The sequence below is a fragment of the Lipotes vexillifer genome, unplaced genomic scaffold (genome assembly GCF_000442215.2).
Source record: "Lipotes vexillifer unplaced genomic scaffold, Lipotes_vexillifer_v1.1 scaffold209, whole genome shotgun sequence".
NCBI lineage: Eukaryota > Metazoa > Chordata > Mammalia > Artiodactyla > Lipotidae > Lipotes > Lipotes vexillifer.
In genome coordinates this window covers 175038-202998 of record NW_006787556.1, presented here as the reverse complement: position 1 = coordinate 202998, position 27961 = coordinate 175038, and the positions used below count along the sequence as shown (strand labels likewise).

At 41.6% G+C, this 27961-nt stretch overlaps 1 protein-coding gene across 2 annotated transcripts; it reads right to left on the bottom strand.

Moving 5' to 3' along the window:
- Positions 1-638: 638 nt before the first annotated feature.
- Positions 639-27961, bottom strand: SETDB1 (SET domain bifurcated histone lysine methyltransferase 1). Of its 2 annotated transcripts, none has more exons than XM_007460238.1 (21): positions 27699-27961; positions 26852-27003; positions 17426-17460; positions 16393-16492; positions 15511-15636; positions 15134-15343; positions 14383-14448; positions 13255-13445; positions 12343-12472; positions 11507-11663; positions 11265-11420; positions 10005-10628; positions 9440-9556; positions 5031-5200; positions 3674-4302; positions 2517-2545; positions 2273-2405; positions 1837-2002; positions 1282-1493; positions 946-1034; positions 639-756 (listed from the first exon to the last, which is right to left on the bottom strand). In XM_007460238.1, the coding sequence occupies exons 1-21, from the start codon at positions 27956-27958 to the stop codon at positions 639-641; spliced, it is 3870 nt and encodes a 1289-aa protein (XP_007460300.1). In that variant the 5' UTR covers positions 27959-27961. The 2 variants fall into 2 exon arrangements, with proteins under 2 accessions (XP_007460300.1, XP_007460299.1); XM_007460237.1 differs by having other exon boundaries at positions 639-753; positions 27699-27958.

Sequence of the window (27961 nt, the reverse complement as noted above, 5' to 3'; positions counted from 1 at the left end):
ACAATTGTTTGAGACTCTTAAGAACTGAGAAGAGGGATCAATTAAATAAACTAAGGTAGTCTTCCTCATGCCTTCCTCACGGTTACGTAACATTTAAAAATTTCAGATGGCAAGTGAGAAAAAGCAAAGGTCAAGATTAATGACAGCTGCGCACTGGGAAGGATGGGGGGAAAACAGCTCTCTCATCAAAAGACCCAGAATTGGGAGCTGAGGGAGAGAAATCAAATCACAATCTTAGTTTTAACATCTTGTTAAAAGACTTTCAAGAAACAATACAAACCAGGGATAATAAAATACACAGCCCTCATTCTAGGAATAAAGTCTGTTAGAAGCATGAACACATGAACAAATGTAGGATGGGAGGGGTGAGCAACAGGAGGACTGAAGGGATGTCAGGCCCAGGTTAGAGTGGTGACCTCTCCCACCTCTATGCCTCAGGAGGTGGGGGAGGGGCCCTGCCTGCTAGCACCACAGTGGAAGGGATCTCCTGATCCAGAACCCCCATTTCTATCTGCTAGGAGCTGGGGGAGTAGCCAGACTAGAGACTTGGGGGTCAGAATTCAACAGTCAGGAAGACCCAGTTCCTGAGGAAAGGGCAGTTCAGGAAGGGTTCGGAAGGTTAGGAAGAAGGCTGTCCTCTAAAGAAGACGCCCTCTGCATTCGATGGCCCCACAGCAGCAAAGCAGCTCCTTGCCCTCCACGCTGCCCACCTCGTAGTTGTAGTCCCAGGTGAGTTCTGTCCCAGCCCGGATTCTCCTAAAGAGGAAGAAAAGGAAGGAGTGTGGTGAAACAGCAGATAACCCAGGCACCTGGGGTGACTGAGCATGCAGGTGGCGCTGGATCACAAATGGAGGAGCGGCCCTTCAAATTTCTGTAGTCCTTGCCCCTCCCCAACCTTGGGCTTCTTTTCCTACCCAACCATCCCCTTTCCTGACTCCCTCTTACTTGCTGGCAAAGAAGGCCACCCACGGGAAGCGAAGATCATGAGTATCCACGAAGACATTCTGGACAAACAGGTTGGGGCTGCAGCTGTGCTATAGGGTTAAGGACAGATTCAAATAAGAACTAAGGAAACAGAATCTGGCTTTGTGGGGTGAGTGAGAGTTGGATGAAAAAAATGCCATTTGATCCTCCCCATCACAACAGAGAAGTTTTGAAAGATCCTTTGAGATCAAGAATTAATAACAAGAAAAGGTGGGTTTATATAGTTGTGTTAAAAGAACTAGAAATGTGAGGACCATGGGATAATCAGCACATACAGGTGAGGGAAAGGGGTCTCACATTGAGGTAGCGGCCCAGGTTGCCTTCAAGCTTGGCATCGATGATGTAGCAAGACTCCTCCCCATCGTAGAATTGGCGTGTGTTCTTACGAACAGGTGCACTCTCTCCCTTTTCCACGGATGCCATGTTGGTTGATTTAATGGCAATCCCATGGGTTGATTTAAGAGCAAAACCCCGGGTTGATTTTACTGCCACTTGGCGCTTCATTGGACCTGGACAGGAAGAATGGGGTCAGGCCTGTCCTACCTCATGACTGGACATTCTACTTCCATTTTTATCCCACCCAGGGCAGCTCAGGAATACCAATAAGCTGGGACTCTGAGGCAAAGAGCCTAGGTGGCATTTTTTTCAAGCAGGATTAGATCTGCTGGATAAAGGGGCTGAGGGAAAAGAGCAGGGAACTGGGAAGAAGAGAGGGAAGGGATGTGTCAAACATTGATGTTAACAGTTTAGCTGGGAGTCAGGGAGCCCTCCCAGAGATGCTTCAACCCTCAGGATCTGAATTTTCCCTCCAACTTGTTCTTTCCTACTACCCCCCAAATTCTTCCAGACTACCAGACATGTTCTTCTTGTCCTCAAAGTCATCCCCTTCAGAGCCAGAGGAGATGGTCTGGATATCATCACTGTCAACGGCTGTGGCTGAAGTCTGGCCAGCAGTGGGCTTTCGGCTGGTCCCACTTTCCCCCTCACTTTCTGTGCTGCTGGACAGTGTCAGGATGTCCTGGGGAAGTGGAAGGGTGAAAAGAAGGAATAAGGGTAAATGGAGAGGGCCCTTTTGAATCCCTGCTTTTACCTATGGTTACGCAGGAAGGGGCTCAGACTATAGCAAGATTAAATGCTGGGTGAAGGAAAATGAGGCAGGAAGTCAAGGCCAGAGAAATAAGATATGTAACAGTAATTATGGTGACGGACTTGAGGTGAGAATGTTCGTTTACTCAGACTGAATAAAACAGAAAGCTGGGTAAGCTGCAGCTTGAGAAAGGTCACTTACATCAGGGTTTGACTGAGCAGAGGCCATGAGTCGTCGGCTCTGATGCATGCTAGTCTTACTTGGTGGGCGGCGAAGTCCTTCAGTCTTCACGGGAGAAGGATTGTAACCATAATTTCTAGAGCTTTCAGTAACTCTGATGGGAGAGGAAGACATGAGAGGGGTCAGGTTACTGCATGTTTCTTAGGCTACTTCTGTAGGCTTTAGAGAAGGTAGACTTGGAAAAAGGTCAAAGAGAGGCACTTACACTGACATCTTGTTCCGGTCATCAGGGTCCTGGAAAAGAGAGCAAGTTGAAAGGTTAAATGTTTTCATGGTCCTGGATAACAAATCCAACGATTACAGACTTCACCTCAAATGACCTCCAAAGACATTAGCCAGTAACAGGTACACTATCTAAAGTGGACTGTGTGTGAAGAAATTACTCTGCAAGTTAAGAGTAACAATCATTCTCATCAGGAAGCCCCCCTGGGAGGGGTCTTTAACCCTTCCCAACAATAGGGCATTAAAAAATGTACATGGAAAACACCATGGGCAGAATCTTATGAGGACAAGGGACAGTTCACCACCTATAATGTGCTAAGTTTCAACATCATTAAAAATACACGTAAGATTGGGGGCTTCCCTGGTGGTGCAGTGGTTGGGAGTCTGCCTGCCGGTGCAGGGGACACGGGTTCGAGCCCTGGTCTGGGAGGATCCCACATGCCACAGAGCGACTAGGCCCGTGAGCCACAACTACTGAGCCTGCGCATCTGGAGCCTGTGCTCCGCAACAAGAGAGGCCACGATAGTGACAGGCCTGCGCACCGCGATGAAGAGTGGCCCCCGCTTGCCGCAACTAGAGAAAGCCCTCGCACAGAAACGAAGACCCAACACAGCCAAAAATAAAATAAATAATTTAAAAAAAAATACACGTAAGATCAATTCTTGTAAGATCATTCTACTATACAATTCATGTAAGATCATTCTACTATAATAAAAGAAAGCAATGATGTAGATAACTTGAAAAAGCAATTTAAAAAAATTACTTAAAAACCCTTCACTTTAGAATAAATCAGATACTTTCCCCCCAGCAGGCTGATTTTAAAATAATTTGGTTCTTTAAACCAACACTAGGAATGTATTAGGGGTAGGTTAATCAGATTTGCCACAGAAATATCCATCAAGTAAATAATCTGCATGTGAAGACTCATGAGGGAATTCCCTGGCAGTCCAGTGGTTAGAATTCCACGCTTCCACTGCAGGGGGCACAGGTTTGATATCTGGTCAGGGAACTAAGATCCCACAAGCTGCATGGCATGGCCAAAAAAAAAAAAAAAAGACTCATGGTGAGACCACATTGTTTGTTACCACAAAAAAGTTATACAAAAGCCACAATTCTCAAGAGTTTCCTGCCACTGCTTACCTCTTTCTTGGGCTGCTTGATGTCACCCTCATCCTTGAAGCCCAGCCCTGAGGTGGAAGCCTTCTCAGCCTCCCCTCTGCCTCCCCCAGCGTGACCTTCCCCACCTTCACTAGTTTTGAAGGATGAACGGCTATCAGAGTCAGCAAAGCCACCTTCACTGACACTATTGCAGCTCAACCACGAGGCCACTTTGTTCTTGGGTGTCTCTTCAGAGGAAGGTGGATTGCAGCCACCTACAGGGATCGATGGAGGGACAGGAACACGTGGGGGCCCAACGTCTGGGGGGCGAGAGTCCTTGGAAGGCATCTCAGACAATCCATTCTCCTTCTGGCCCCGGGTCTGCCGCCGGGTAGCATAGCTGCGCCACACCGAGCTGGTGCTGAAGTCCTCATCCTTACAGAAGTTATCATCTGAGCTATCGTCATTGGACTCTTCGGGGTCCTCTGTACCGCTGTTGCCATCTTCCTGGTCCTTCAAGTCTACACCACTGCTGTCAGAGGAACAGGGGGCATCACTCTCATATCCTTCCTTGAAGTTCTCCACGCTCTCGATATGGTCCAGATTGGCAAAATACTCATCACCCATTTCCAGGCCCTCCTTGTCAGCAAAGTCATCAGTCAGGATTTTGCCTGGGAATGAAGAGAAAGGCCTTCCAGGATTATGAGGTGCTTTCATAAAGAATAAAGTTCATCCCATCAATATCCAGCCCACCAGCAAAGAGAGTCAAATCGCCTCCATTATGGTGTCTCATTTCTCTTTGATGATACCTCCTTCTTAGCGTCTTAACTATGAGAGTAAGGGGAACTTACTATAGTTTTAAATCTTGCCCTTTCTGCCATCCCATTCTTCCCCTTTACTTTGTTTACCAAAAGAGAGTTCTTCAGTTATGCTAAATCTCTGGGTGGAGTGGAGTGATGTGGGAAAAAATGAAACACTGGACTCTACTACCATGTCTCTCTGCTGAAACATCATGTCCATAATTTCATCCCTTTTTTTTCTTTAACATCTTTATTGGAGTATAATTGCTTTACAATGGTGTGTTAGTTTCTGCTTTATAACAAAGTGAATCAGTTATACATATACATATGTTTTCATCTCTCTTCCCTCTTGTGTCTCCCTCCCTCCCGCCCTCCCTATCCCACTCCTTCATCCCTTTTTGTTCTCATCCTCCTGAAGCACTTTTGTCCTTCTTGATCCACCCAGACAGGCACATCACTCATGTTCTTTATAGAAGAAAATCCTGGCTTCCCCTTTCCCCCAGTTCACATGTTAAGCATTCTTAAGTTCAACTTGTCTATGATTCAATGTCCCACCATGTCCTAACCCCAGAAAGCAACCCTTTCATTTCATCACCAACCTGCATAAATACAGACAAAGGAGCCTTTGGCAATGTCATCCAAGCAGCGGATACCCCAGCCCTTGTTCTGGGTCTTGAAGAGCTGCAGTCGAACCTGCAGTCCATGCTGCACCAACCGGTTTGTGCACATGTTTGGGTCACAATTGCAGCGTTTGTTACACTCATAAACTCTGGGAGGAGGTCACAATAAAATCAATCATAACACGATCACTAGAGCATCCATTACATCCACAGAACTTTTATAATTTTTAAGGTGTCATCATTTATCAGGTAATGATCTAAATGAGCAGACTTACTGAACTGTCTATGCTCTTTGATTCATTTGGGAATATAGCCCAAAGAAATAACTCAGAAAGGGGAAAAGTGACTGATACAGATATTTATAGCACTACAGATAGTAACAGTGAGTAACAGAATGCCTAACAACTGGAGAAAAGCTAAGCAAACTATGAGGTGAATATGGATTCAGAGCCATTAAAATAAGTCAATTTGTAGAAATAGATACATAAAATAAAGATACTTAAGGGACTTCCCTGGTGGTCCAGTGGTTAAGAATCCACCTTACAATGCAGGGGACGTGGGTTCGATCCCTGGTTAGGGAACTAAGATCCCACATGCTGCAGGGCAACTAAGCCTGCGCGCCACAACTACTGAGCTCGCGCACCTCAACTAGAGCTCGTGTGCCACCAACTACAGAGCCCACGCGCCCTGAAGCCTGCGTGCCACAACTAGAGAAAGAAAAAAACCCTGCACACCACAACTAGAGAGAAGTCCATGTGCTGCTACAAAGAGCCCATGTGCTGCAACTAAGACCCGACGCAGCCAAAAATAAATGAAAATAAATAAATCTTAAAAAAAAAAAAGAAGAGAAACATCTTTGTTAGGTCCCTTAAAACCCCACCGGGGTTGGGAAAGTATTAGCGCTCATATCCTCTGTTTACAGCTGATAAAACAGGATCAGCTTGGAAGCAACAAGGCCAGAATTTGAACTCAGGTCTAATCACCAACACATGAGATTTTCAGAGGAGCTATACTGAGTATCATTCATTCAACAAAATTTGAATGGTTACTATGTGCCATGCACTGGGTAAATTAGCTGCTGGTGATACAATGGTGAGCAAGAGAGACAAGGTTCCTGCCCTCATGGAGATTACCTTCTAACGGAAAAGAGAACAAAAACAAGTCAACAAATAAAGTTGTCACAGATACTAAAGGACACTCTCTCAATGAGAGAATTAAGGGAGTGAAAATGACCTAGTTTTAGAGTGACCAGGAAAGGTCTCTCTGAGGAGATGAGATTAAAGCTGAGAGCTCAAGGTTAAAGAAGATAATCATGCAAACAACAGTGGAAGGATGCCAAGAAGAGGGCACAGTACGTACAAAGCTTCTTGAGGTAGGCTGGCAAACACTGGGTGAACTGGATCCAGGCACTGAAGAATATCAGTGTGGTTGGAACAGTTTTGGAAGTAGAGAGATAGGAAGGGGCCAGATAGTACATTGTCTTGTGATCCAAGATTAAGAGTTAGAATAATATCCAAAGTGCAGTGGAAAGCTTTTAAAGAGTTTTAAGCACGGGAGTGACATATTTGTGGTTATTTGAAAATATTCTTATGAAACATTTCAAACATGTAAAAAAGATATAATGAACAGGCACCTACTACTCAGCATTATCAAATCTAAATGTTGTCACAAGATTCAATTTTTTTTGTTTATAATTAAAACATAAATGATACAATGCAGCTAAAGCTAACAGGTGTCTTTTCCTTTGCTTAGTTTTCAATATGCACTCAGCTCAAATTTATGTCCTGATTTCCCCAGTAGTCTCAATCTCCTCTGAAGATACTCAAAACCATCAGGTTTTCTATCAAACCCCCTTTCCCAAAAGTCTCTCCTGCAGCCAAATCTGACCTGCTCTGACACTGGCTGTTCTCTACATCTGGTGCACAGCTGTCAGCCTGGAAGCCCCCTTGACTTCACTATCATGTGGGATTCCCCTCACTCTTGTTTTGAGCTGGAGCCTCTGTTTCCTGGATCAGTATATGCCTTCTTCTCTCTTGTCTTTTTTCCCCCATTTTAGTAAACATTTCCAGTAATTTTCTGAGAGGGAAAATAATGGAAAATTTTGAGGTATTTCATGTCTAAAAAATGTCTTTAGGGACTCCCCTGGTGATGCAGTGGTTAACAATCTGCAGGAGACAAGGGTTTGATCCCTGGTCCGGGAAGATCCCACATGCCACGGAGCAAGTAAGCCCATGTGCCATAACTACTGAGCCTGCGCTCTAGAGCCCACAAGCCACAACAATTGAGCCTGCGTGCCACAACTACTGAAGCCCACGAGCCCTAGAGCCCGCACACCCCAACTACCTAAGCCTACGTGCTCTAGGGCCCATGTGCCACAACTACTGAGCCTGCGTGCTGCAACTATTGAAGCCCGCGTGTGTAGAGCCCACACTCCGCAACAAGAGAAGCCTGAGCAACACAATGAAGTAGCCCCTGCTTGCCACACTAGAGAAAGCCTGTGTGCAGCAACGAAGACCCAACGCAGCCAAAACCAAAAAAAAAAAAAAAAAGGCTTTACCCTACTTTAACCAACAATTGATAGTTTTCTTGGGTTTAGAACTCTAGGTTAGAGATAATTTTCCTTAGAATTCTGAACAGATTCCTTAATTGCCATCTAGCTTCCAATGTTATTTTGAGAAGGCTGAAGTCACTTTGAATTTTTTTCTTTTTTTTTTTAATTCTTGTTTCTTTTGTGGTCTCTTTCTCTTTTCTAGAAGGTTTTAGTATTTTCTTTTTGTCCTCAGTGTTCTGTGGACACAACGATCACATTTTATCATCATGTGTTTTAGTGGGGATCTATTTTCATCCGTTATGCTAGGACCTGACTGGCCTTTTCACTTTGGAAACACAGTCCCTTCCATTATGGGAAAGCATCTGAATTATTTCACTGATGATTCTTTCCTTTTTCATCCTGTTAATTATGTATCTTGAGTACTAGGCTAATTAGTTCACATATTCATATACACCCAGCTTACAACACTGTATCCCACTTTTTTCACTGTCCTCCTCTTTCCCTGACCTGTCCTTCTCAGTCTCACATGCTGGCTCCACCTCCTCTGCTCAATTTCTAGTTGGAGAGCCCAGGGCTTACTCTGGGCCCCTTCTCTTTTCTATTATCAATATTCTCTCTAGATGAACTTGTCCAGGCTTTAACTATCACTCCTGAGCTGATGACTCCTAATTCTTTATGCCCAATCCTTACACTTCTCTTCAGAAGTCTCAATGCCCTTTTTGCTTAAAAAAAAAAAAAAATTAAATAAATTTATTTATTTATTTGGCTGCGTTGGGTCTTCGTTGCTGCGTGCAGGCTTTCTCTAGTTGCAGCGAGTGGGGGCTTCAGCAGTTGTGGCACACGGGCTCAGTAGTTGTGGCTCACGGGCTCTAGAGCGCCGGCTCAGTAGTTGTGGCGCATGGGCTTAGTTGCTCTGCAGCATGTGGGATCTTCCTGGAGCAGGGCTCGAACCTGTGTCCCCTGCACTGGCAGCCAGATTCTTAACCACTGCACCACCAGGGAAGTCCTCAATGCCTTCTTGACATTTCCACTTGGGTTGCCTAACAGGCATCTCAGACTTAACATGGCCAGAACAGAAGCTGAATTTTACTCAGACCTGCAACTCTAGCTCTAGTCTTCCATCTCGTAAAAAGCACCAGCATCCACGTAGTTGCTCAAGTATAAAATTTAGGACTTGTCCTTGATCTGTTCTTTCCCTCCCATTCCACAATCTATGAAGTTCTGCAGCTCTACCTCCAACTGCATCCCCAAGTGTATCCGCTTTCATCTCTACTGCCACCTTCATTCTAGTACAAGCCCCAGCAACCACCACTTCTTACCTATGTTCCTGAAAGTATCTAATTGGTCTACCAAATTCTACTTTTGCTGCCCTAAAGACTTACTTTTCATAGAGAAGTCAGAGTAATCTTTAAAAGGCAGATCACATCATTTGCCTGCTTAAAATTCTCTAACAGCTTCCCATTACATCATGAATTTGACTCTAATTTTTATTCTGATTTACAAAGTCCTATATAATCAGGTCTCCTCTCTGAACACATCTCACTTGCCAGAGTAAACCACAATCTGTTAGAATAATCGTACAGCTCTGAAATCAAGGTGATCTTTTACTGCAACAGAAAATTGCTAGATACTATTCAATCATTATATGTATTCATTTCGAGGAGAGCTCAAGGAAGAAACATGTGCTGGGAATTCAGTAACTAAGGCTTTATTGATAAAATGTCTGTTTCAGTTATCCTATTTTTGGCTCCAATTTTTAGAATTCTGATGGTTGTTACAAGCACAGAAAAACAAGAATTCAGTCTCTGAGGTGCTTCACTTTCCCCTGACTACTTACCCTGTGGGCAGACACTCTTCTAGTCTCTTGTACTGGTAGCCAGAGTTAGAGTTGATTTGGCCGCCTGGGGTGCAGGCTGTAGCCTGGATAGTTAGCTGATGGCAGGCACACTTGGACCTGTATAAAATAGAAGGGTACAACAGCTACAGCTGTGAGACTTTCTTTAGAGGCAACAAGTTACTACTGATAAAAGGATGGTGATAAAGTAGTGAAATTTTTCTTCTTGCATACATATAAATGAGAAAGTTAAAGACAGAGTATGACAGAGTGAGAATAAGATAAAGTGATAGAGAACAAAACAAGTGGCAACCGAAAGCATAATGGAGGGAAGCAAAGGAAAAGGAGAATCAGAGAAACAAACATAAGACACATGCACCCAGGGTTAAGCTGTGGGGCCCCAGCCTCTCAGTCTCATAGTTTTCATGGAGGCCTTACGGCAGGAGCTCCAGCTAAGAAGGTAAAGGGGGGTGAGGAAAGGAGGAGTGCAGTATAAGGCAAAGAAGTGGAAAGAAAGACAATCACAATGAAGTTGGAGGCAGGGCCAGCAATTCCCTAACCAACTCACTTGTCCCGGCACCCATCTTTACAGTCACAGCCAACCAGAAATTCAGGGCCTGTGTTAATGAAAACACCCTTGCCCGGGATTCGTTCCTTGCTGTAGGCCACCTGAGGTGGGGGAGTTGTGTCAATCTCATTGACACAGGACAGAGGAACATCTTCCTTCCCATAGGTGATGTCCAAAATATAGTAAAAAGGCTTATAGGGCTGAAACTTTCGGTCCACAAGAACATATGGATCCAAACAGAACATCTCCAGGAAGAGGAAGTCACAGCCTGTCTCAAAAAGGTAGCGCTCAATCTCTTGCATTGTCCGAAGGCAGAGGCCACAGGGTGTCTTATAGATAACATGAAAGCCCATCTTGCGGTTAACTCGGCGCCGGGCTGTCATCCGCCGGAAGTCATACAGTAGTGGGACTAGGAGAGGGTTCTTGCCCCGATACTGCTCATTTCTCATAGGTCTGACTCGAGACAGACAAGTATAGCTGCAGACATGAGGTAAGTAGAAAAGCTTCTCCATGGGGGCGCGGTAGGAGGGCTCTGCCGGGGCCCGCTCCAGCATGCCATGGAAGGCTGGAGGTGCTGGGGGAGCTGGGGGTGCTGGGGCAGAGGTTGTGGATCCTAAAGGTGATCTGCAAATGAGATGCAAGAATTCAGATGAGAAAGCAATAGCACCTCTCTAGTGTACACTTAGCCCATCAGCTGGCTCAACCACTTCTCTAACCTTTCAAATAGCTGTCCTCTTAAAGCTAAAGATGATACAAGAAAGTCAAATTTCCCCTTGACTTACTAAACCTGGACAGTGACATGCTCTGGTTACTCTTCAGTGACTGATAATATCTCTATTTCAACAGCATATATTTTCCTAAAATTTTTTTTGCCTGCGACTTATGGAAGTAGAGTCCAGTCTTCTACCAATGCTAGTTTTTCCTGCTATGTGTCCTATAAATGCCCTTACTGACTCCCACGATTCAAGGAAAGAGGCTACAGAGTTCCCTTTCTATTGTACCAATGATGACACCATATTCAATAAGCAATCTTAACAAATGACTTTCTGGTGATTCCATTTTTAGGCGCCTAGTTTCTAATTCAATTATTTTTACATTCTGTTTCCTGGAAACGTCCAAGGTTAAAGCTTCCTTTTCAAGTTCAAACTTCTCACCATCATAATCTTAACTAGACCCCTTATGGCTAAGGAACCTCCCTATACAGTGACCACTCAGTCCACACTGCCAACATCCCCAACAGAGAGCCTGAGATGTTCTCACCTATGTGTTTGACTGATCCCAGGTTTCCCACCAGGGGCATTTTCACTGAGTGCAGGGGATGTAGGGGAGGAATGACCAGAGCCCACAGATCCTGGCCGGAAGGATGTGCTTTTTTTGGCTACCTGCTTCCGAGATTGGGCAAGCTGGCTTTCCAAGCTTCTAGGAGATTAGAGATCATATAGTAAGGGATACAGAAAATACAATATGAAAGAAACCAGCGAAAAAGAAGGAATAGCACTCACTCACTGTCACCTGCCTGGGGGGACAGAGGTGGACCAGGTGGGGCAGGTGGGGCAGGTGGAGCTGTAGGCTGAGGGGGCTCCACTGGCTTGAACTGGGTTCCAGTACTGGTCAGATCCTGAGTGTACTGGACCACAGGACCTTTGCTCCTCACAGCACCTGTAGGAAAAAGGAAATTGACCATTGAGAAGATGAGAACTGTGTCATTTATATTCATGCACACATCTAATCCTCAATTTATATAGTCTAAAAAAGCAACAATGGAAACATTTTGACTAAGTGCTAAGACTGTCAGATCTCACTATTTACACCAATGAGTGGGAATATTGGCACAGGCTGACTTTTACTTAAGTAACAAGATTATATCTTCCTGCCTCAGACGATTTACATTAATAATTATCTTATACTTTGGTAAAATTTTTCAAAAAAGCATTCTTCGATCAACTAATGTTGTCAGGAAAAATTAACCAGAAAGTATGCCAGAAATATATAAAAACAAAAACAAAACTGGTTTGGGCTTTAAAAAAACTGACCACAGATAACACACAGAGCATATAATCTTCATGTGGATAACAGAGGTAATTACTACCAACAATACCCCTAACTTAAGCCAGTTGTTTCAGATTTTTATGTGTTTTTTAGAACAAATCAGAGCCATAGCATGTGGAGGCAGCATCACAAATCCATCACCACTACTGGAAACAATTCAGGGCACATGTCCTGTTTTCAATGAGTCAGTAGTGTAATCCTGGCAAACAATGGATATAGCCATTGTACATAAACCCCTTTGCTGGTTTGTCCATTTCTTCCTTCTCCCAGGGTATCTTTCAGGACATACCCATATTTGGACGTGTCCTGAGCTGTCCTCCTTGCTTCTTCTCTAGTGTAGAGGCTGAGGATGTCTTCATGCTGAACATGGGCTCCAGCCGTGTAGAGCCTCGATAGATCCATTCACATCTTTTGTCATCCTGGGGGATTGGGAGGAAGGAAAGGTGGTGGGGGGAATGGGTTAAAGGCTAGAATCTACACCGCCGCTTGTGAAGAATATATACTATGTGCCTCCCTTGGGCGAAATCTCCCTGATGAGCCCTGAATTCCCTATCTATTCAATAAACTTATGTGCCAGCCTCCATAACAGGCATCAGGAATTCAACAACAACAAAAACAAAAAAACCCCAAAACAAAAACACATATATTCCTTGTGTGAAAAATTATAAGATAGATGTTTATACTGAGTATAAGAAGTGTAACAAGGATCATAAGGCCTTAGGATCAAAGGGCTGAAATAGTTCAGAGAAGAAATATAATTCTAAGAAAGACATGAGACAGAAGAAAAGGATAGGTATAGAAGATCTAAGAGTTAAACTGGGCCTTGAAAGATCATCAAGACCTCGAATTCACTGATCCTTCTTTTTTGTCCCACTATGCTATCAAAGCCCTAACCCTGGCAAACAGAACTAGCTGCCTTCTCTGTACCTACATGCATTGTGGATACTCCTGGAGAAAAACAAAAACAGTGTCATGCAGATTAGTGTCATAATTAAATTCAGGGAATTTATTTTTAATAACCACTCATATAGGAACCAAAAAAGGAGGTAAAGTAAAATTTGACCCAAAACAGCAAGAACAGGTAAGAGGATAAGAAAGAGAAAAACTATGGCATTTCTACAAAATCATCATCATTATTGCCTCTTATGCTCCCCCATCTCACCCAAATCCCTGCCTCTAAAACTCTAGGAAAGAAGAGTACCAGGAAGAGGATCCTGACTAGGCTGCCGTCCACCTCCTCAACTCGGGACTTCCACCACGTGCCTTCCCACTCAGTCTTGATAAGCTGTCCACTCTTGAGCAAAACCATGGGGCGGTTGGGGTAAGCAGTGATATACTCCTCTATGAAGTCTCGGCAGGAGATGTCTTCTATGTCCTCCCAAGTCTTTTTCACTGTCCCAAGGAAGAAGTAGGGCTGAGAGAGGGCAGGTAGGGCATGTCTTGATAGGGGAAAATGGTTGGCAAGGAGACGTTTGGTATTTTTCAGGTTGGGAGGGAGAGAAAAAATAAACGAAGAAATCATAACCTCAAGGGAAGCAAAACCAAGATCACCTAAAAGTATTGAACCTAATGTGTAAATGTACACTCAAATCAAATAAACACTAAATAAGCAATGTGAAAACATAGGTGAGGCACTAATTTCATAAAAATGTTTGTTTCTTCTTAGGAAAAGTCAAGTGGAAATTCTTGCTAATTTGTAAGTCTAAAGGTAAATCAAAAACAATAGGTGGCACCATGAAATTGATTTAAAAAAACCTGTCCTTCCTTCTCATGCTCTATCAGGCTTTTAAGGGACCCTGAATGTATTTACTGCCATGTTATGTGGAAACACAGCCATGTTAGTTGACTCTTCTGCAATTAAAAACAGTTGCTTCTGTTAAGAGTCTCTCCCAAGCCAGAGTCACAAGTACAGAGGACACTATGAAGCCCCCATCTAATACAGCTTCTGTAGAAAGCACCATAAGAAAGTGCTATGAAAGCACTATGCAGACTACAGATTTATACAAATGTTAGATTAAGCATGAGACTAGGAAATAAGTAATATCTTCTCAAACCTAAATCACTCAGTATTGAAATCAAAAGACATCTACAATATGAGCATCCACTCAAGGTCAGTCATGATGTTCTAGTGTCTGACTCTTTGGCTGCAAAGACCCAGCACTAGAGATGAGCAAATAAAACTGTAACTCTCAAAGGACATTAATCAAACTTATCCTCTTTGAGACTAAAGCACCAAAAACATTAGGGCCTTTTAATTGGTTGTCTTAAGAAGAAATACAAGGTAGAGGAGGAAATGAATAGAACTAAGGAAGAAAGGAGGGACACTCACGTGGCCGGCAAATGGGATACAGTTCAGACTGTGTAACATAGGAAGCGTAGCCATCATCAAAAGAAAAGGAAAAACCTGTAAGAAAGAGTGATGGTAGAAAGATTGGGGGTTATGATATTTAACATGACCGACAGAAATTATCTTATCATAGCTTCCACACCTCTGGATCACAAACAGGACACACTCCAGGGAAGATGTTTGGTGCACTACTTTCTTCCTACTATTCTCTCTTCCCACCCCAAGAGTTAAGAATTCTCCCTTAGGTCAGCAGATGTAAACTATTACATATAGAATGGATAAACAATAAGGTCCTACTGTATGGTACAGGGAACTATATTTAATATCTTGTGATAAACCATAATGGAAAAGAATATTAGAATTCTCCCTTAATCTAACCAACATATCCCCACTTTGCGAAAAGCTATTTATTCTCATTATACTGTTGGATTCCTACACTGCTGAAAAACATTTAGTCTCCATTTCTTCCTTCTATATGAATTCTCTATTCCACCTAACCATTAATCAATCTGAATTATTCTCCCTTACCTAGTTTTCTCCTTGAGAAAAGGAGAAAAAAGGGTGTGTGTGTGGGGGGGAGCGAGAAAGAATCATCCACATGACTCCATGTCAAAGAAAGAGTTTCTGGCCACTGGGGACTAAGAACACAAAAGCTAATTGTGAGATCTGGACTGTGGCTTGAACAGGGGCAGGTGCTGTGCTCCCGGCTCCCACTCTCTTTACAATCCTCTGTCCAGGTACCTGAGCTTGTTTTTGACGTTTGGTGTCTCAGCTACAATGCCAGCGTAGAGCCAGACCTGATTCCCATCTTTGTATTTGGCCACTACTCGACTGCCCACATACAGCTTGTCAGCAGGAGGGTGGTAATCATAGGCAATATGGTTCCCTGACAGAAGACTCTTTCCTTTGTTGTCAAATTTCACCTTGTACTTCTTTCCTGGCCCTGAGTAAAAGGGAAAGATAAACAAAAACTTTTAAAAACCATCAGTTTCTGTGTGAATCCTGGTTGCTACGTGAGAGACAAAAGGCAAGGCTATGGGGAAAAGAAACAATCAGCATTGGAGACCTGCAGGTTGTCTTTCATTAGTTCTTCCTCTAGCTTGAACATACCAACCGTCTGGATGGCAATAAGGGTGCCTTTGTGCCACGTCTTAGTTCTCTTCTTGCCCAGAATGCGCATGCTAACTACCAGGTCACCATCTTTACTCAATTCTCCAGACATTTGACTCAAGGTTCCTAGGAAGAAAGCATAAAGAGATATGGCATAGACTGGGGAAAGAATGGAAAAATAAAGAGAGTACTGGGTTATTGGGGCAAGTGGGGTAATCTTTTGATCCTTAGCCACTTTTACTGCTCTGTTGGCCAAGGGCAGAAATATAAGACAGCCGCATCAACTGTTTATGCTAACAGGAAAAACTTGAATTGAAATTCACATGTAACTCAAGACCATCTCACTTTAACCAAATATTTCCAACTCCTCATTAATAACATTAATTACCACTCATTAAATGCCACCACGTAGCATTTTATAAAACATTTTCCTGGGAGGGATCTCGTAACAGCCACACTCTACAAAGCTTCCCTCAGACCTCTTTTTAAGGGTTTGAGTTATTCTCTTCTCTTTAACCTTCATCTGGAAGAAGAAATCATGAGCATGGAGCTAAAAAGGTATTTGGACAAAGCCATCACACAGTAGAAAACCAGCAGACAAAAGACTTAAGCCAAGGGACTTCCCTGGTGGTCCAGTGGTTAGGACTCCACACTTTCACTGTCATGGGCCTAGGTTCAATACCTGGTTGGGGAACTAAGATCCCGTAAGCTGTTCAGCGGGGGGAGAAAAGACAAGCAGACAGCAAGGAAAATCTGTGGTGTTAAAAGAACCAAACAGAGGTGAAGAAGGATTCTGAAATGCTAAAACAAAGCCAGTTATCCATGAAATCTCTTTGTAGGATTTCACGCCTGCACCTATACCGAGGTGCTTCCTGCTCTAACCTTTGTGTAGATCCTGGGAACTGCTCTTCTTGTTGACAGCATCCATGAACTTCTGGACATCTTGAGCTGACTTTCTTAAGGCAGCCATAGCTTCACGGAGCTGTAAGGAAGGGGATGAGGGAAACAAGTTTTAAAATAGTAGCACCGGTTCTTTTTTAACATCTTTATTGGAATATAATTGCTTTACAATGTTGTGCTAGTTTCTGCTGTACAACAAAGTGAATCAGCTATATGTATACATATATCGCCATATCCTCTCCCTCCCACCCTCCCTATCCCCCCCCCACCAGGTGGTCACAAAGCACCAAGTTGATCTCCCCGTGCGATGCAGCTGCTTCCCACTAGCCATCCATTTTACATTTGGTAGTGTATGTATGTCAATGCTACTCTTTCACTTCATCCCAGTTTACCATTCCCCCTCCCTGTGTCCTCACATCCATTCTCTACATCTGCGTCTTTATTCCTGTCCTGCCCCTAGGTTCATCAGAACCTTTTTTTTTTTTTTTTTAGATTCCATATATATGTGTTGGCATACAGTATTTGTTTTTCTCTTTCTGACTTACTTCACTCTGTATGACAGACTCTAGGTCCACCCACCTCACTACAAATAACTCAATTTCATTTCTTTTTATGGCTGAGTAATATTCCATTGTATATATGTAGCACCAGTTCTCGAGAATAAGAACTTGTCTTTTAAAAAGCAAAATAGAATGAGTTATGTTTAGAAGCTTATAGTTACTTTATCAGGCAAAACCTGCCCTTTCTTACAAATCTGGTTCAGAAATCAGCTTTAGGAAGCTATCCTTGATTAGTTTAACTGCCAAATTCTACATTCATATAGCACTCAGTGCATGTATCTATAAGAAACTTTTACATTCTTTTAACACCTATTAGAGAACTGCAACCCATAGGGCTGATTATGCAGGGTGAATGATTATATGCTGATAGCTGAACTGACCGAATGGTCAGGCCAAAAGTTTCTCCCATTTTCATATTCTTATCTCTCACCCTTCTCTTACCCATCCCAACTTACCTTCTGGTCTTTTGGAGTTCTGCTCCCAGCATCACCTACAGATGAGAAAAACTCTGAGTGTAAGGGACTTACACATAAGAATTTCCAAGAAATCAAGAACTAAGCTACTTAACAGGATTACCATGGAAACATTATTGATAACAACTGAAAACTAGATATAGATATACATATCTATGTGGAAGTACCAAAAACATTCAGAAAGATACACAGCAAATAGGTAACAGTGCTTACCTGGGGATAAAGTACTGGGACAGGTGATATTCTGTGGGATTTGGGGTTTTCAAATATTTGAATTCTCTTTTTAAATTTATTTGTTTATTTGTATTTTTTGGCTGCGTTGGGTCTTCGTTGCTGTGCGCAGCCTTTCTCTAGTTGCAGCGAGCAGGGTCTTCTCTTCGTTGAGGTGCATGGGCTTCTCATTGTGGTGGCTTCTCTTGTTGAGGAGCACAGGCTCTAGGCGCTTGGGCTTCAGTAGTTGTGGCACACAGGCTCAGTAGTTGTGGCTCGCGGGCTCTAGAGCACAGGCTCAGCAGTTGTGGCACATGGGCTTAGTTGCTCCACGGCATGTGGGATCTTCCCAGACCAGGGCTCGAACCCGTGTCCCCTGCATTGGCAGGCGGATTCTTAACCTCGGCGCCACCAGGGAAGGCCAAATATTTGAATTCTTATAACAATAATTTATTTATGGGTTATTTGAATGATTTGAAAAGTGAAATATAGTCAGTGAATTAAGCAAAAATGTTTCTTCTTGAGTAGTGCTGTCCAACAGAACTTCCTGCCATGATAAACATGTTCTGTATCTACACTGTCTAATATGTTAAAATTTGGTTACTAAGCACGTGAAATGAACTTTAAATTTTACTAAAAAATTTTTTAAAATCAGGTATAATTCACATACCAAGAAATTTACCCATTTAAAATGTTTAATTCAGTGGTTTTTAGTGTATTCACAAGCTTATACAACCACCACCACTATCTAATTCTAGAACATTTTCATCACCCTGAAAAGAAACCCCACTAATGAGTATGGGGTTTCTTTTCAGAGTGATGAAAATACCCATTAGCACTCACTCCCCATTCCACCCTTCCCACAACCCCCAGATTAATATCTGTTATCTTAGAACTCCACAACTGTAAAAGGCTTCGAAACACATGTTCTATATTTGAGGACAAATTAAGGACGGACAGTTATTAATCTTGCAGGGATTTTTACCTTTAAAATATATTTAAATACATTCATGTGGTAAAAAATTCAAACATTATAAAAGGACACACAATCAAAAATAAGTCTCCCTCCCGCCCCTGCTTCTCGTTACTTGCCTCAGAAATAACCAATATTAACAGTATCTTTTGCAGTCAAAGATATTCTGCAAAGTTACATATGTATTCTATCCTGCCTTCATCCTTTTACTCACACTTAACATGCAGGTTTTTTTTTTGTTCGTTTGTTTGTTTTTGCGGTACGTGGGCCTCTCACTGTTGTGGCCTCTCCCGTTGTGGAGCACAGGCTCCGGACTCACAGGCTCAGCGGCCATGGCTCATGGACCCAGCCGCTCCGCGGCATGTGGGATCTTCCCAGACCGGCATTGGCAGGCGGACTCTCAACCACTGCACCACCAGGGAAGCCCGCAGGTTTTTTTTTTTAATAAGTGTATGTATGTATGTATGTATGTATGTATGTATGTCTGCCTGCCTGCACTGGGTCTTCGTTGCTGCACGCAGGCTTTCTCTATTTGTGGCAAGTGGGGGCTACTCTTTGTTGCAGTGAACGGGTTTCTCACTGCAATGACTTCTCTTGTTGTGGAGCATGGGCTCTAGGTGTGCGGGCTTCAGTAGTTGTGGCACACAGGCTCAGCAGTTGTGGCTCGCGGGCTCTAGAGCACAGGCTCAGGAGTTGTGGCACATGGGCTTAGTTGCTCCATGGCATGTGGGATCTTCCTGGACCAGGGCTCGAACCCATGTCCTCTGCATTGGCAGGCAGATTCTTAACCGCTGTGCCACCAGGGAAGACCCAACATGCAGTTTTTTTGTTTTTATTTTTGGCTGCATCAGGTCTTAGTTGCAGCAGGCGGGATCTTTGTTGTAGCATGCAGGATCTTTCATTACGGTGCGTGGGCTCTTCGTTGCGGCACACGGGATTCTCTAGTTGTGGTGCACAGGCTCCAGAGTGTGCATGCTCTAGACCTCGTGGGCTCTGTAGTTTGCGGCACGTGGGCTCTCTGGTTGAGGCGCACAGGCTTAGCTGCCCCACGGCATGTGGGATCTTAGTTCCCCAACCAGGGACTGAACCTGCATCCCCTGCATTGGAAGGCGTATTCTTAACCACTGGACCACCAGGGAAGTCCCCTTCATGCAGTTTTTATGTTGCTTTTTATCTCCACACTTAAAATAACTAGGAAAGTATTCCCTATCGGGACCTACAAATCTGATTCTTTTTTCCCCCAATTTTTTTTATTGTGGCAAAATATACATAACACAGAATTTACCATCTTAACCATTTTTAAGTGCACAGTTCAGTGGTATTAAGTACATTCATGTCACTGTGTAACCATTACCATCAGTCATCTCCAGAACTCTAAGTCACCAAGTTAAGACATGAGGAACAGGACAGAGGGAGCATGAGGGAGTATAGTCATCTGTATGAAAGGTCTGAATTAAATGTCCAGCTTTGCTAAAAATATAAGCAGAAACTTTATACCAATAAATTGAATACTTAAGAAAAATATAAATTACTAGAAAATTATAAGTTACCAAATCTGACTCAAAGAAATAGAAAAGCTTTGCACAAAGTAAATAGATACCTAGATGGCTTCACAGGCAAATTCTATCAAACACTCAAGGGATACATAATTCCAATTTTGCAAACACTTCCCAAGAATTAAAAGAAGAAATACTGCCTATTCCATTCTACAAGGCCACCAAAATCTCAATATTAAAATCACAAAAGGGTAGTACCAAAAAAAAAAAAAAAAAATGATAGGCCTATCTCTGTTGTAAAAGTGAAGATGCAAAAATCCTAAATATCAGCACAACAAATCCAGAAATGTTTAAAAACGATATATTTACTTGGAGTCATCCAAGGACTATAAGGTTGGAAAACTTAGTGATTTAAAGAAAAATATTCACATAATAATTTTACTAGATATATAAGGTATGTTCAATAAAATCAACATCTACTCATGATAAAAATTCCCAGCAAACTAAGAATATGGGACAAGTTCTATTACCTGACAAATGACATCTTCGAAAACCTGTAACAAGCAATCAGCCTTAATAGTATAAGATGAAAACATGCCCTTTAAAACAAGCCACAAGGGCCGCTCTCGCCTTCTGAGATGGCCCACACTCTGTCTGTGGAGTGTGTTTCTCTCTAAATAAATCCACTTCTTACCTATCAAAAACAAAACAACCAAAAATAACCACCAAACAAGCCACAAGACAAGGAAGTCCTTGTCATCATCATTACTCCCATTTAACATTATAATAAAGGTCTTAGCTGGTGAAATATGACAAGAAAAACAAGACTTATCTGCCATAAGTATAGGAAAGGAGGAAAAACTGCAATTATTTTCAGATGACAGTCTACATAGAAAACTTAAATGAAATCATAGAAATAAAAATTTAGTAAGATTGTCAGATACAAAAATCTATATGCAAAAATCAACTGCATGTCTATATACCAGCAGCAACTAGTTGGAAATGTATTTTCTTTTTTTTTTTTAAAGAAGGATATTAATTTATTTATTTTTGCTGTGTTGGGTCTTCGTTTCTGTGCAAGGGCTTTCTCTAGTTGTGGCAAGTGGGGGCCACTCTTCATCGTGGTGCGCGGGCCTCCCACTATCGCGGCCTCTCTTGTTGCGGAGCACAGGCTCAGTAGTCGTGGCTCACGGGCCTAGTCGCTCCGCGACATGTGGGATCCTCCCAGACCAGGGCTTGAACCCGTGTCCCCTGCATTAGCAGGCAGACTCTCAACCACTGCGCCACCAGGGAAGCCCCTGGAAATGTATTTTCTTAAAAAAGGTATTTTTTGTGGCTACTGAAAATGGTAGTTGGGAGTAAATCTGACAAAAGATGTGCAAGCTTTCCGTGGAGAAAATTAATCAACCCTCCTGAAAAATGTTAAGGACTACATAAATGATCTTTGTATAGGAGAGTCAAATACTATGAAATTATCAACTATTCCTAAATTAATCTTGTGATAACATCAATGGTTTGGGGGTTTTTATTGGTGGGGGGGAAGTGGGGAACATGACAAGCTAACTCTCAAATATAAATATAAGCACAACAGGTGAAAAAGAACCAAGACATCTGTGAAGAAGAACAAGAAACTGAGGTTACTAGAGTTAAAAGATATTATAAAGCCACAGTGATAGGCTCTATAGAGTTGAAACAGGAGGAAATGACAGACCAGTGAAACAGAACAGAAAGTCCAGAAACAAACCCACACAAATATATGGAAATAATTTATGATAGAGTAGGCAATGTAAATCAATAGGAGGGGACGCATTTCAATAATGGTGCTTGAAAATTGTTTAAGAACAATATGAAAAAAAGAAAGAAAGAAATTCCATTTGGAATTAAGACTTAAATGTGAAAGACAAAACTATGAAACTTTCAAAGGCAATGTAAAAGAAGATCTTTATAGACTCAGGGCAGTAAGGATATAAAAAGCAATGACCATAAAAGAAAATGTTAACGTTAGAACTTCTGTTTATTAACAAATAACATAAAAAGTAAAGACAAAACATAAGCTTGGAGTGATATGTGCATTTTATAACTGCAAAGGATTAGTAATTATAATTATAGGAATAATAGGTAGACTTCCTATGAATTAAAAAAAACAGTTGAGCAAATGAGCAAGATACATGAACAGACATAACAAAGAAAACCTACAGATGACTCACAAACACATGAAAAGATTCCCAAGTTCATCTGTAGACAGGGAAATCAAATTTTAAAGTGAGAGTGCTAAGTGTTGTCAAGGATGTGGTACACAGGCCACTCTCAGCTACTGGTGGTATAAATATAAATTGGCACAACCACTTTGGAAAGCTGTTTGGTCACTAATTATCCAGCAAGGTTGAAAATTCCATATCCTAAGAACTAGCAACTCCACTCTTACAGTACCCTAGGATATCCTAAAAAGATTCTTGCACATGTGCAACAAGAATCATCTACAAGAATATTTAGGGCATTATTTACAATTGCAAAAAAACTGAAAACAAATGAAATGTCAACTGTTCGGAGACTAGATAAACTGTGGCATATTCACATAATGGAACACCATACTGCAGTAGCAACTGAACCAAGCATCACACATCAGCATGATGTTGAAGAAGTCATTGAAGAATGCATACAGTGTCTAAGATTCCATTTATACAGTTCAAAAATAGGCAAAACTACAGCACTTCTGGTAATAGTGATGTGACAAGATTGGACAATCCCCCTATGCAGAAAACAAGTATAAAACCGGACAAAATTGTCAAAAGCAATCATTTCAGGACTTCCCTGGTGGTGCAGTGGTTAAGAATCCCCTTCCCAATGCATGGGACCGATCCCTGGTCCGGGAAGATCCCACATGCCGCAGAGCAACTAAATAAGCCCTTGCACCACAACTACTGAGCCTGAGCTCTAGAGCCCGCGAGCCATAACTACTGAAGCCTGTGTGCCTAGCGCCCGTGCTCTGCAACAAGAGAAGCCACCACAGTGAGAAGCCCATGCACCGCAATGAAGAGGAGCCCCTGCTCGCTGCAACTAGAGAAAGTCTATGTGCAGCAAGGAAGACCCAATGCAGCCAAAAAATTAAAAAAAAATCATTTTAGGACTGGAAATTTGACCAAAGGCAAACAATAGATTGATAAGTATCCCTGAAAAACTGCTAAAGCTTCTGGTAACAAAGGTGGGAGTCTATGGGTCTCTTGCCTGGGGCAGCTCCCATCCCTGCTCCACCTCTAGCTTGGTGGGCAAAAACTGTAGCTTTATCACTGAGGTGCTAGCCATAACAAGCAGATTTGCTAATTTGAGGTTGTAGCTCTTGTTTAGGGTAAGCAGCAAACCAGTAAATTTAACGAGGAGATTCTGAAAATGACAGAGTCACAGACAGGCTTAGATAAATTATCTATACATTTTTGGGTGACTGCTAAAATATGCATATGCAAAGAGGACCCAAGAGTGCCTGGTTAAAAATGAAACCCAAGGTCAAAGAAAAAAATCACAAAGGAAATTAAAAGTTATGAGTTACATGAAAATGAAAATTCAACATATAAAAATTTATGAGATGCAGCAAAGCAATGCTCTGAGGGAAATTTATAGCTTTAAATGTTTATATTAGAAAGAAAGAAAGGTCTAAAGTCAATAGTCTCAGCTTTGACTTTAAGAAACTAGAAAAAGAAGAGCAAATCAAACCCAAAAAAAGGTGAAGGAAGAAAAGAGAGATCAGAGTAGAAATCGATGAAATAGAAAACAGAGAAACAGTAGCAAAAATAAATCAATGAATCCCCAATACTGGTTCCTTGTAAAAGAACAGAAGTTGATAAACCTGTATCTAGACTAATCAAGAAAAAAAAGAGGAGATCTAAATAACCAATATCAGGAATGAAAGGGACATCACTACAGAACCTACAGAAATTAAAAGGATCATAAGGGAATACTATGAACAACTTTATGGCAATAATTTAGACAACTTTGATAAAGTGAACAAATTCCTAGAAAGACACAAATGAACAAAATCAACTTGAGAAGAAATAGAAAATCTAAATAGATATTTCAGGTAAAGAAAATGGATTAGTGATTATATTAAAATAGATATATCAGGTAAAGAAAATGGATTAGTGATTATATTAAAATAGATATATCAGGTAAGGAAAATGGATTAGTGATTTATCTTCCCACGATAAATTCAATGTGATATCCTAGATTGGATCCTGGAACAGAAAAAGTCCAGAAATTGAATAAAGTCTGGAGTTTAGATAAAAGTAATGTACCAATGTTTGTTTCTTAGTTTTGACCAATATATACCATGGTAACATTAACATTAGAAGAAACTGGTGAAAGGTATGCAGGAACTCTCTATTACCTTTGCAATTTTTCCATAAATCTAAAATGATTCCAAACTAAAAAGCTTACTTAAAAAAAATCTTTCCAAGAAGAAAAGTCCAGGCCAAGATGGTCTCATTGCTTAATTTATCAAACATTTAAGGAAGAAATAATACCATTCCACACAACTCAGAAGAAGGAACACCTCCCAACTCATCTTATAAGGCTCATACTACCCTGCTACCAAAGCCAAAGACATCACAATAAAACTACAAACCAATAGCCCTCAAACATATGTGCAAAAATTGTTAAAACATCTGCAAATCCAATATAGCAACATATAAAAAGGATTATACCCTAAGACAAAGTGGGCGGTGGGGATGGGAGAGTTATTCCAGGAACAAAAGATTGGTTTAACATATAAAAAATAATTATTGTAATACATCCTATTAATAGGATAAAGGACAAAAGCCATATGATCACCTGAGGACAACAGAGAAAAAGTAGCTGACAAAATCTGAAATCGAATCCAGCTATTATAAAAACTCTCAGCAAACTAGGAATAGAAGCAACTTCTTTCAACCTGATAAAGGATACCTACAGCTTACATCATAATTAATGACTAAACATAAAATGCTTCCCTGATAAAATCAGGAACAAGGAAAGGATGGCTGCTCTTTTTTTAATATCATACTGGAGGTTCTAGCAAGCATAATAAGGCAAGGGAAAAACACAAGACATCTAGATTAGAAAGAAGAAGTAAAATGACTATTTGCAGACAGCATGGTCTAATGTATAGAAAATCCTAAGGGAGCCACAAAAAACTTCTAGGAAACTAATAAGCTGATGCTAAAATTTATTTGGATTATATATGAAATACAAATGAATTTGGAGGACTTTCACTAAGTGATTTTAATACTTACTGTAAAGCTACAGTAATTAAGACAGTGTGGTGCTGGTATAAAAATAAACATTTAGTTCAATGTGACCCTCAAATATAACATATAGCCAGCTGATTTTTGACAAGGACACCAAAAGAATAGTCTTTTCAACCAATGGTGGTGGAACAACTGGATAGCCATAAGCAAAACAAACCAACCAACTACCCTCAGCTCTTACGTTAAGAATTTTTATTCTTCAAAAGACACCATTAAGAAAATGAAAAGACCACATCTGGGAAAATGTTTGTAAAATAGGTCTGATAAATGAATTGTACCTAAAGTATAATAAGTCAGAAGACATATGTATTGACTTAGAAAAGTCAATAATAAAAATACAACCCAATTTTTTAAAAAAGGCAAAACGATTTGAATAGATATTTCCTCAAAGAACATACATAAATGGCAAATAAGTATGTGAAAAGATGCTCAATGTCTTTAGGAACATGCAAACTACAATCACAAGGTAAGAGAGTCCCCTAGTGGCCTAACGGTTAGGATTCCGGCTTTCACTGCTGTGGCCTGGGTTCAGTCCCTGGTTGGAGAACAGAGATCCTACAAGTCACGCAGAGTGGCCAAAAAAAAAAAACTACAATCCCACTTTGCTAGTGGGAATGTAAAATGATATGGCCACTTTGGAAAACACAATAGCGGTTTCTTAAAAACTCAAACATACACTTACCTAAGACTTACCAATTCCACTCCTAGGTGGAGTATCCAACAGACATGAAACATAACGTGGACATTAAGACTTACACACCAGGGACTTCCCTGGTGGCGCAGTGGTTAAGAAGCCACCTGCCAATGCAGGAGACACGGGTTTGATCCCTGGTCTGGGAAGATCCCAAGTGCCACAGGGCAACCAAGCCCGTGCGCCACAACTACTGAGCCTGTGCTCTACAGCCTGAGAGACACAACTACTGAGCCCGTGTGTCACAACTACTTAAGCCCATGCGCCTAGAGCCTGTGCTCTGCAACACAGAAAAGCCACCACAATGAGAAGCCCGCACACCGCAACAAAGAGTAGCTCCCGCTCGCCGCAACTAGAGAAAGCCCATGCGCAGCAACGAAGACCCAACGCAGCCAAAAATAAATTAATAAACTAAAACCAAACAAACAAAAAACTGTTAAAGGATAGACAAAACCAAATAATCTGTTTTGAGATACATACATAGGTGCTAATGCCACCTATAAAGAAAAGCAAGGGAATTCAGAATACAGGTTACATAGAATGGGGAAAGGAGAATAATTCAACCAGGAAGTAGCAAGAAGTGAAAATCTATGATATCAATATTAACAATCTTCTATTTTTTTTCTGTAACAGACCAGTCCAACAGTTAGGAATATGGAGTTAGTAAGAATGGTTTCTCCTCTCTTTTATCTTCTATTTGCTCATCTTCCCACGTTTCAATTTTAATCCTGAGATTTTCCTGTCCATAGCCTCATCTCTTACCTGAATCAATACTGAGGACATCATCGTCTTCATCAGGAATCTCAATTATTTCTGTAGGCCGGGAAGCTTCATCTTCAGAACTACTGTCCCGGTACTGTAGTCCCAGTTTGGAGTAAAAGTCCTTCACCAAAGACTCACAATTAGTCACTGCCCTAATATTGGAACACACGTAGAAAAGGTCAAAGCCAGCAGAAGCAGGTGTAAAAGCTATTAGAATTTATATATATTTCAGTATACACTGACCTCTATTTAAACAGGCCATATTCCAAAGTGTCTCTGTTTTGAATTTTAAATGCTTATCCCATAGAAAAATGTTTAAATAGTGGTTTCCAGACTAGTTCTTCAAAAATCCAAAATAAGCCCAAAGCACGGTCCTTTCAACCTTACCTCATTATTTACCTTGTTGTTATTTGAAAATATGTTCTAAGTGACAACTAGGGCAGGAGAAACAAATCTTCTGGGGGTTTAGGAGTAGAAACAGGGCTCTAGGAACTTATTAAAGCTTCGCAGTTACATAAAACAGCAAGTTTTTATAATATGCACTCCCTAGATAATTCTACTAAGAAAACAAAACAATTGCTCTGAAGTAGAGTGAAGTATAAAGAAGGGGAAGGGAGTCAAGACTTGGAGTTCCCTACTGTTGAGCATATTAGCCTCTAATAGATGAATATTATATTACATGGGTGGTTGTGAGGTCAGATTATGGCCCTTCACCCTTGAGGAAGAGTAAGGTTCTACATATCTGTACCTTCTAAAGTACAAAGTGTACAATGTCATGAACAATTATACTACTTTAAAAACGTCTGCCAATAGGTAGATTTCCTCCTATTTCCTATGTGGTTCTTACCTGGATGCATCATCAAACAGCTGGTCAACATGGGCTACCTCGGATTCCTTCTGTATTACCCATGTCTCCAACTCTGCTAGTTGCTTCTTGCGCTGCTGTATACAGTCCATCTTTTCCAGTTCTTCATCAATGAACTGCCGAAGTTCCTCCATAGAGATACCCAGCTCCTCAACCACTGCTTGTTGCAGCTCTGCAATCTCTTCAGACTCCACTGCAGCTGTTGCTGCATCCAAACCAATGCACCCAGGGAGGGAGGACATACT